The sequence below is a fragment of the Tubulanus polymorphus genome, chromosome 1, assembly GCF_964204645.1.
Source record: "Tubulanus polymorphus chromosome 1, tnTubPoly1.2, whole genome shotgun sequence".
Taxonomy (NCBI): Eukaryota; Metazoa; Nemertea; class Palaeonemertea; order Tubulaniformes; family Tubulanidae; genus Tubulanus; species Tubulanus polymorphus.
The window spans coordinates 24,785,825-24,796,780 of NC_134025.1; the positions used below are offsets into that span (position 1 = coordinate 24,785,825).

The 10,956-nt window shown below is 35.9% G+C and overlaps 1 protein-coding gene across 4 annotated transcripts; it reads left to right on the forward strand.

Annotated features, from left to right (window-relative positions):
- The first annotated feature begins 462 nt into the window (after positions 1-462).
- LOC141911821 (cilia- and flagella-associated protein 70-like) lies at positions 463-10,607 on the forward strand. 4 transcript variants are annotated; one of them, XM_074802883.1, is made up of 30 exons: positions 463-563; positions 1,181-1,273; positions 1,381-1,567; positions 1,696-1,794; positions 1,894-1,976; positions 2,064-2,240; positions 2,400-2,527; positions 2,685-2,834; positions 2,977-3,073; positions 3,843-3,912; positions 4,000-4,061; positions 4,138-4,269; positions 4,586-4,612; positions 5,473-5,502; positions 6,598-6,764; positions 6,859-6,919; positions 7,006-7,133; positions 7,220-7,358; positions 7,473-7,658; positions 7,745-7,825; positions 7,916-7,968; positions 8,043-8,158; positions 8,245-8,475; positions 8,775-8,912; positions 9,120-9,316; positions 9,399-9,551; positions 9,683-9,844; positions 9,935-10,024; positions 10,118-10,267; positions 10,360-10,607. In XM_074802883.1, the coding sequence occupies exons 2-30, from the start codon at positions 1,184-1,186 to the stop codon at positions 10,438-10,440; spliced, it is 3,465 nt and encodes a 1,154-aa protein (XP_074658984.1). In that variant the 5' UTR covers positions 463-563; positions 1,181-1,183; the 3' UTR covers positions 10,441-10,607. The 4 variants fall into 4 exon arrangements, with proteins under 4 accessions (XP_074658984.1, XP_074659001.1, XP_074658992.1 ...); XM_074802900.1 differs by lacking the exon at positions 5,473-5,502; XM_074802891.1 differs by lacking the exon at positions 4,586-4,612.
- Positions 10,608-10,956: the final 349 nt, after the last annotated feature.

Consider the following 10,956-nt stretch of genomic DNA (forward strand, 5'->3'; position numbering starts at 1 on the left):
AAAGTACCATCATAGTCACGTACAAGCAGTCACTGGCTGTTATGATAATTCATCATTCTCGATTAAATCAACAATGAAGGAAATGTAATGGTATATTACGCAGCTGGAACCGAACGGTTGTCGTGGTGTGCCCGGGAGTTGCCCAAGCCAGTGGTACCAGACGTATGCCGCGTGGTCAATTCTGGGCCACATTTAAAAAAAAGTAGTTTTCAGCTTTCAGGTGCTGAAAATAAAGAGGTCCGGCTGAAAACTATTCTTTAGGTTTTGATAACTGCTATTGCGCTGCTGGGATATCGAACGGCGTGTCGTGGTCGAGCGATTCATGGTACTGGCACGGTTCGCCTTTTGCCACGCACAAAGAACTACGTCGTTCTCCGGCGTAGAGGATTCCGTGTCCAGGGAGCACAACCTTAGTCCACTTCCTTAATCCGCGATTTAGTGTTAACTGGCGTCTTGTAGCTATGGATACCCCAAGATGGCGATGTATTGATAACATGAAATACAAGATAACACGGAAATAATCGTTGTTCTTGAGGATATCAATTTAATTTCAGTTAACTAATGTACGTAATGATTTAACTAGGATTGGCAGTTAACGCTGTCATTGGATCCAAACTTAACCATCATCATAAGTCTATCATAAGGATAGACTTACAAAAAATATCAAATTTTGATTCAAAAAAGCATTCTCTCTCGCAGTCTCTGCTCTCTCTGGGTTTTTCTGTCAGTAGTAGTCTTAGTCAGTAGTAAGGGCCAAATTCGGTTTTCGTATTTAGTCGACTAGCGGTGGGAACTAATAACAGAACGCGCTTGATTTTCAAACTATTTCCGGAATAGTTCCGACTAATCAATGGACATTCGGTTTGGTTTAGTTCGTTTATAGTCGGCCACCTCAGATAACCGAAGGTTGCCCAGTGTGTCTGCCTGTAACTTGTAAGTTGTAATACACTCTCTCTTTTGGAAAGAAACTACAATACATACTTGACACTGACAGACTCACTCACCGACTGTCTGGCACTAGACCTACTACTGCATCCTCCCTCCCCAGGACTGCTAGCCACATTGGCAGAGTGGCTCCACTGCTGGAGATCCCTATGTAGTGTACTAGTGAAGATGATTTTTACTCATAAATGATAATGATTTTGAATTGATGCAAGTCTTTTTGATTTAATTAATATAGAAAATGACTACAATGACATCTGAACCACCAGAGACTGTTCAGGTTCGGCCTCCTGAACCAATTAGTATCACAGTACTGAGAGTAAGAAACTTGGTAAGTACATAGACATAGACATAGACTTTGGCTTAGCTCACAAGAAACTGTTTGGATAGGAATTGATTCTGCTCATTCCTAAATCAATATTTTATTTTTACTTTTAGAAAGGAGTTAAAGGAGACAATGTAAACACAATTGTGAAGCTGGAATTTGGTGAAAAAACTCTTGGTGAATCGACAAAAGTGGAATGCACACCTGACATTCCGGCGGAAATTAATTTCAATTCAACTATCAATTGTTCGTTTGATGATCCACTTAGTCTTGATGAACTTGCATCACATCCTCTGCTTGGTAAATAAAAGTCTGAATCATGTTTAGATCATTAATCTATGTATGTGCTAATGTTATTTTAAGGGTAGTTAAGCCTGGTTTGCAGCCTGTAAATTTTTCTACTTTTCATATTTTTTTACAAATTTCAGTAACGATAATCGAAGTCTTACCAAAAGAGAAAAAACAAAAGGAGGAAAAGACACAGATTCTTGGGCAGTCATCATTTGATTTGCTGCCACTAGTCAAAGGTAATAAGTTTAGCACCAAAAAACACGGCTATTCTTTATAGTATGTATAATTTGCACATTTCCATGACCGTTTCAATTTCATTTTTTATCTTATTTCAGGGGAAAGCAAATTTAAGCATACCTTGCAAATTCATTCAATACCAGGATCACCCTTAGAAAATCTGCCACCTGAACACCCTAAGGTAGGCCTATAGCATATTGATTTGTTATCATTTCCCTGTATATTGGTATCTTCCCACTCAACAAATTTTCCTTACATTGATTTGCAGCCTGAAATTGATATTCAACTGTCTGTTAACGAAGCACTCATTTCTGAAGCGCAACAGAATGAAGTGAATCTTATGACGGTCACTGTCGGTTCCTGTTACTCCCCACCAGAAGCTTGGACTATCCTTGGTACACAATTCATGTATACGGTTTCAATGCCAGTACCATTAACTTCAGAGGTTTGTGCATTGCTCTAATTTTCAAATTGTAAGGGATTTTTTTATATAAACATATCTGTAGATCCTAATGAAAAGAATGAGGTCATACCAAATCTAATGCTATTATAATGATTAGATGATTGCTTTTTGAAAATCGCATTATTGTTCTTATTTTTGCAGAAGGAAAATGTTGTCGTTTTTCCTAATGGACAGTTGAAACCGCCTGTTGATAAGGAGCCACCCACTAAAGAGTTAAAATGGCTTTTCCCTGGACTAGCACAAGGGAATGCTTGTAACATTCCGGAGAGGTACTTTTTCTTTAATACAGACACTTTTTGAATTGATCAACTCATATCACCTTATATCTATTTATATACCTTACCTAAGCTTATCTTCAATTTTCCTTCCCTAAATTGACTCTTACTTCAAACAATGAAAGGACATGTTACTGCTGAATTTTTTCAGATTTATTTCATCAGACCCGGTCGAAGATGAAGATGGTGATTTCAAGTCAAAAGATGATAAAGAACACAGATCCACGTCGGAGCAAGAAAAGAATCGTGTGACATGGAATACAGAACGACACAGTTTCATGGAGGCTTCAGCTTGTAAAAAGTATGCTTATCTTGCTTGAAACATTCTGAATTAATTTCTTCATAATATTAATTACAATTTCAAGGTCTAACAGTCTGAATTTTTTAGACCAAACAAATGATATTCTCTGGAAAATTGACTGAATACCCCATTTTTCTCACAGCCTTGAAGAAAGAATAGCTAAATGTCGGTATTGGCCTGTAGAAGTGATGAGGTTACCATTAGCCCCTCCAGGCGGTAAACCTGGTGCTGGAAAAAAGGTATGCTAATTTTTTCATTGATAACCGACAAACTTATAAGTAAAGACCTAAAAGATACAATTCAATATTCTGTGCACTATGTATAATTCGATATTACGCAACGTTTTTGGCATTCTTGCTTATCACTCATATATGTATGGAATCACTTGTATGATATTGCTTTAATATACTGTAAATATATTATGTAAATGGTTGCATATGGTATGATTCCAATATCTAATGCACGTATTTTTTCTCTATTGCCTACGTATTGCATGGTACGCACAGACAAGATGGGTTGGTATTGCAAATACATATATTATTCCTCCATCTTGTAGAACAGGAAAAGTGTATATTATGCTTAAAAGCTTGTCTATATATTACTATAGGCATGTGAAGATCTCACTAGTTTAAGCTTATCCATTGTAATTTCTGTCTCCCTTACCCTATATATAGAAGCTTTGAAATATTCTGAAATTCAAAGACTTTTGCTTATCTTTACTTTTCCTTACATTCAATGAAGACTAACATCTGTAGCAAATTTTCCATTTTCATATCATATTTGTGAGAAACAAGCTTTGTTCTTGAGTAATAAAAAAATTTCAAGTTTCCTTGGTTTGTATTGCATGCACATATGTTTTTTTAGCTTATCATAAGTTATAGCTAGATAAAGAAGTAAAACTTTAATTATTTTACAATTGCTGTTAGTAATATAGTAGGCCTATATGAATCAACAAAATTGTGGATTCCTGTTTGATTGTATATTGTATTGAAGTGAATGTTTTTGCAGGATGACGAATCAATGATCAGCTATCATGGAATTGTGTATGTAAATATGGCTCCTTTGTTATATCCTGGAGGTAAATGTTAAAATCTCACAATATCTGAGCACTGTTTTCGTTTCTCTAGTTTTGACGTTATGATTTTATTTTCCCTTTCCTTTCCAGTGAAAAGAATTAGAGGGGCTTATAAAATCCTACCATTTAATGAAAATGAGGTCTTTGAAAAGGTGAGTGCATGAAACCTGCAATTCTATGTACACGTAGTACTCGGATTGTACCAAAAATGATGATGTTCCATTCTAGACAAAACGTAAAGGCACATTGGCAGAAGAGGCCGCACGAATTGCCAGTGGAATGATGAGTCGCACTATGAGTTCTCCGTTCCCTAAAGGCAAGGCCCCTGAAAAGGGTGAAAAGAAAGAAGTTAAAAAAGGGGTAAGGATATGGTCACCATCCATACGCATTTAAATGTCTATTTTCAACAAGATGAGTTGCCCAATTTATGCACATTACGAAAATTGAAATCAAAATTCAGAATTGTTTACACTTCTGAAGATATTATGAAAGATGTACGAATAATCTATACCCTGATGTCTGAATATATACCGGTGTTTGTGAGCAGTTTGACGCCTGTAGAAAAGTGTTGTTTGATTCTATGTGGTAATCATACCATCATGTGTAGTGAGATGGGTTGAATCTAATTACCGGTATCTGGATTTGTTTCTTTAATAGTAAATCATTCAAATTTCAGTTACAAGTACCCCAACCTGCTCGCGGTGTAAGATATATTAACATATTTATTGAAGTTTTTTGACCACTTGTCCTTATATTCATGGTTTCCATTTATACATATGTATATTCTTTCTCACTATCGCAAAATTCTGCATACCATAATTACTTTGAATTGTCTATTATAGCGGAACTGTTTCATAATTGAGAGCTTTTTTGGAAAAAAACATCATGTTCCTCATCTCTAAAGAATATACATCAAATTCAATTCATTGCATGACTATATTCCAGCATATTCATTCATTATTTAAAAGACCCGAACTCATATCAATTGCATGCGATGGATATAACCAAAAATTCGAATTTTTTATATAACTCGTAACGTTTGAAACTAATATTATTGTTTTCTTCATCTCCTTGATGTTGTGGTTAGTTATGTGTTTATTCTTTACTTGTTGTGGATTGTTTTATATCATTATAATCTTTATCCAAAAAATGACTAATCTAGATTGATTTTGTGTGCGTTGAAGTGGTATTTGTTTGAAATCATAATATGTCCTTCAAAGGATTGTTTCATCAATAGAATTTATCATTTACCATTTCACTTTGCTATAACCTCAAAATGCTACTATCCCCTCCGAAAGCAATTCCCGAATGCATGCCAAGCTTTCTAAAAATTTTGAGCCAGAAACCTTTCTAAACTAAAAACCCAATCTCTTTAATAGCCAGGTCAAGTCTTTCTGGATTTTCCATAGGATAGAATTATTACTAAGGGTAAATATGGTTCAAGTAAAAAGAGAATTAACATTCTAAAATTTGTATGCCTTCTTAGGCATGCACTAGTACTAGGTGATCAAGAAGATATCGAAATTATGAAATGTGAGCATTTTGTACGTTGTTCTTTTATAGAAAAGCCCTGCACCATCCGATCGTGATGAGGTTTGTAGCTTGGACAGACATAATATCTTATTGCATCATGCATACAATCGCTGCATGAACCACAGAATTAAGTCCAACATCTACCATATTATCTACCATACGTTATTTATACCATTCAGCTTCTAAAAAATAATGGCTGCATGCACCATAATAATACTTCATTGTTACATGTTGTTCAAGCGCAGTAGATATTTAGGGTGTGGTGATGGTACTCTCCTCTAAGAAGAAGGTGCTTTTCTCACATTTTACACGCTTTCAGTTAATTATAAAGCAGCAGAATTTTTAGCCACTCACATTACAAATGAATAGGAAAGAGTCAACATCAAATTGAGTCCTGTTTCTCAGCTGAAATTTGACCATTCAAAACTTGGCCGTTAACGAAGTAGCCTACTCAGTATATTCGCAGCAAACTGTCGTTCATAGAATTAAGACAGTTTAAAGATATATCTACCAGTGTTCTATCCATAAGTTTTTTCTCTTTTATATCATGTCCCGTTGCAGAATAAGGTACTGTAGGATATGTGTAGATATTGTCTCATCTCGTTAGTGCATGCTGAGCTGTCTAGTTTCTGTATCCTGTCAAAGCAGTTTCATTTTGCAAAGCTTTCTTATACACTATAGCTTTATTGTATATCTATGCATCATGCTGGTAATATTCCATGCTATAAGTGTTAACTTTCACAATTTCGTTGAATATTGGATTCTATTATGGCGATAGAGAGCTCTTTGTGCAATACATCAGTTGATAGATTTGTATCTTATTTCATGAAAAACCACTCCTTGTATCCAATATTCAACCAGTTTCCTTCATCACAAGGACTTTTCATGTTTCCTTTCTAATATTAAACTAGTTTCCAGACATGAACATTATCGTGAGGACTTACATGTTTCTTTTCTAATCTTACAAGGCTCTTTTCTTTGTATCACTTGTATTATATTTGTTACCGGTATATAGCAGAACTGCTTTAGATAGTATTATGTGTATTCTATAGAGAGAAATACTGAGCCAAACTTTTTGTTTAATTTTGAAGAGTATGGTAAACCTAGAAGCTCTCTCTGTATTTAAATTAAATGTATTCACATGACTTTTTTTAGGCATCGGCGATGTTAAAACCCTCCGAAACAGGGTCAGAAGTAGATGGAACTGCTGTTGTAAATGTCGAAGGACAGCAATATGTTGATGCCAAGTCATACGTTATGCTTGAGATAAGCTTATTGAGACCTTTGGTTCCGAAGAAAGCCCCTGAGGAGTTAGCGAAAAGGTTGTTGTATCCAGGAGACTTCATTAAAACAGTCACGATATTCATCATTAAAAAATGGTAGTCACCTATAGTTCCCTATTCTTTTATTTGACAGAGTTTCGGAATATATACCTCCTAGACCACTTTTCCCTAAAAGAACAAATGGAGCACAAAAGGTAATTATGTGAGGAAGGCTGTATCATAACTCTTCACACATTTCAAAGAAAATGATTGTGTTGATTCACAAACATCTACGTTTCAGTCGGTTGAAGAATACCACAACCAGGTTGCATCAGTAGCAGGCTTGATCCTTGATGAATTCAGGGAACTATTTGGCGAGCAGTTTGCCAAAGGCGAGATGGTTCAATCACATGAAGCTATGGAGAAGAGGTAAATTTTTCGATTACTTAACACAAGACAATATCTTCACGATGATCTCACTTTCTATATGTAAGTGGATTTCATTCATTCTTAAGGAGACAGCAATTGATGTATGAACTGAACTCATCTGGAAAATACTTCGCTTTCAAAGAACAGCTCAAATATTCCGTTGTGAAAATCGTGCGTGAAAAATACCTGAAAACAATTGATTTTGAAGATAAAGAAAATTTACAAGTAAGTGTGTAGAAAACACTCACTTCAATAGACTGCTTTCATAGGTTGGTATTCTACATCTAAAAGGAACAATATTGATCTATTATTGCACATTTTGAAATCCTTGATTTTCAGTCTTTTCTGAGTGAGCTCTATGTTTATATCATCGATCAAATGCACGTCGGTCTATCAAAAGCTTTGTCTTTGAAAGACCAGACACCGGTTCCTGAGCCTTTGACCGATGCCGCACAGTTGAAACACTTCGCTCGAGAAGCTGAAGTCAACGAAAACTTTGAATGGGCAACTAAGTATTACCAAGAGGTCAGTTGCTTCTTATTTCTGCAAAGACTAGTTTAAGATACTTATGTATTTATGAATATTACTGGATACATCTGCATTTTTTGTAGAGAATTGCTCGATACAAGAATGACCCAGAAGCCTGGTATGACTATGGTACATTTTGTTTGTACATCAATGACCTCACTAAGGTAAAATTTCACCTTATATCACGCATATATTACTTGTAAATATAGATATTGCGAAGGAGTGTTAGTTTAAGAATCACTGTGTTTTTTTAGGCAGAGGAATGTTTTAAGGAGTGCATTGCGATTGATCAACGAAATATCAATGGGTAAGATGTCAGTTAATGATTAGAAGAAATATTTATTACTTCAAGTTTTGTTAATAAACCCTCATATGTTTCAGGCTGATTTTGTATGCCATATGTTGTGCAATGCAAGAGAAAAATGAAGAAGCGGAGATATTTTTTGAAGCTGCAACCTGCGTTGACGATAAGAGCATCCTAGCTTGGACATTACTTGGTAAGCATTATTACGATAGCCCTCTTGTTTAATGCAGTACATGTAATATACACTAAATTCCATATTTTATTTTTCACTTCGTACAGGACTATTCTATGATGGGATAAATAATGAAATTGGTGCCGAAATGGCTTTGATTGAAGCTAACCGGTTAAATGTAGCTGCAGCTGTCAATGCCGTGAAAGCTGCTAAAGCTGCTGAAGAAGCTAAAGAGAATAAAGATAAAGCAAATACCGATTTGAAAGAAGTGGTTGAAGTAGAAAAAACTTCAGAGGAAGTGACTGGGGATGGGTCGCCTGATGCTCCAGCGTCAGATGGTAAGAGGACTGCTGTACTGGATACTCTATCAATAGAATATCTTACTAATATTTTTTTTTTTTTTGAGTCAAATAAATAAAGCATTGATTAGATAGCAACAATAGCATTCAGTAGATATTAGAATATTCTTAGTATGCATACATCACTTCAGTTCTTGTAGAGATCTTAGTAGTAGTACCTTAATAGCATTGAGCCATCCGGAGATATGATTTTAGATTGAATTTCAGCTCTTCCAGGTCATGCTATGAAAACACGTAGCAGATGTTGCAGCCTTTTTCACTTTCATTTCCTTTCGTAGTTCTAGGTGCTGCACCTGAAATTAAAGCCGTTGGTCCCACCCCCAATGCTGCTCCTGGTAGTCAGGTGAGCTCAGCTGATCTACCAAAAAGTCCCAAAACAAAGGAAAGAAAACCGTCACACACTGGTGGACGGAAAGGTAGGTTATATGCAAACTGTGATAAGTTTTTTCTTTTCTCTGATGTAACAAAGCTATGTAGACTGGCTCTTATCTCATGCATTTAAAGACTTAACATATCTAACAGAACAGTGCTATAATGCAACTGTGGCATCTATGGCTGTCAAATTATGACTATGGATCGTTTATTGAATGATTAAGATATACATTACCGGCACATATTTCCAGGTCGTATACGTAGTACAGATAGCTTACATTCTGGTCGACCAGCCAGTCGTCAAGTTCCCATCAGTATGAATGCTACGCCTCAGCCCGGACAGGAACAAGAATCAGAAGAACCAGCGGCCAGAGAACCGACACCGGTGCCAACAACCAGCATATTCATGCAAACGATTGAATTTTTACTCGAAGCGAAAGCAATGCCAGTACGTAAAATTACAATAAGCTTTAAAATGAGTAATGTTGCGTTTGAGTAGAATATTGATGATTTTGAATATTTTCATACAGTTTACAGAGAGAGCATTAGCTCACGAGTTACTGTTACCAACTGGAGGACCTACAAGCGAGTATCACATAGCTTATGCAAGATTAAAACTGCAACGCAAGGAATTCGAGGAGGCTGAGGAAAGTCTGAATGAAGCCTTAGAACAAGACTATCAGGTAACTTTCAATCATATTGCTATCAAAATAGCTACCATTATGCACTATGCCTGAGCACAAAAAATCGTTCAGGTTGCAGCATTAAATTCCTTCTTCCTTATTTCAAATTACGGTAACTTTGCCTTTTTTAGCATCCGGATGCCTGGGCGTTGATGGGACACCTGAAATATTTATTAGGCGACAACGAAGCAGCGAATGAATGCTATGAAAGAACACTTTCATTTATGGCTCAACCATCAGAAACTCATTCCATTTACCTTCGTCTGGCGTCTATTTATCTTCATGACAAAAAGGTAAAGCTCCTCCTGACTTTTGATAAATGTCAATTGTAAGGAATCAATGTACATACCGTAGTTATGAATCTGCTTGTATTATCACTTCAGTTCATGGAATCGAAACAAACGTTCCTGAAAGCTTGTAAACAGTCTCCTTCATGTGTGTCTTGGCTTGGAGTTGGAATTGCCTGTTACAGAGTGAGTAAAGATCATAAGTATTCATATTGCAATCAAAAGGTTGTTGATTCATCTAATATTAGTTCTTTTTTCTTTGTTTCTCCAAATCTACAGTTGAATGAACTATCAGAGGCCGAAGATGCACTTTCTGAAGCCAATATCTTAAACAATTATGATCCAGAGGTTTGGGGTTATTTGTCATTGGTTTGTCTGAAAACTGGACGACAACTCGAGGCTGAGCAAGCTTATAAATATGCTCTTAAGGTAAGTTCAAGTACCTCGTTATCAACACAATTTGGAAGTGCAGCAGTTTGATAATACATGTAATTCTGCTATCAACTAATCTTTATTTGTAGCTAAATTTGCAAGACGGTGATCTTCTCAATGAAATAAGACAAGTTCAAACCGAAGTTGGATTTGGGGATCCTCAACTTTGAAAGCAAGTGTGATAGATTCTAATAACTAATCGTAAAAAAGTATATCTAATATTAAGAGGTTAATGACATCCGTCCGAACAAGTGTTAAAAAGTGATATTGTTTTCATATTCTATGTTATGATAATATATACATCATCTTGTAAAATATCAAATATTGATAAAATAAAATGGGATTGTTTAGATTCAATGAAGAAAATTACATCAAATGCGTCTATTCATTTTATATTTATTCGTTGCTTTTTCTGCCACAATATTAGCAGTAATGATTAAAACTTTGTACAGGGTAGGCATCCTTAGTAAAACATTCAAATGCTTAGCACTAAGTAACTACTCATCTATATAATTGCAAGTAGCTCCAGTGATGCAGAGTCTGTAGAGCCAATGTAAGAAAATGCAGGCATCCATCTACTGCACTATCCACCCCTGACACACAATACCTTGTCACCATTCTCCCACAGGGTCTTCAACTGTTTTTAAGATCCTCATCCTAGTCATTTGAAGTTGCAAATGGACTAC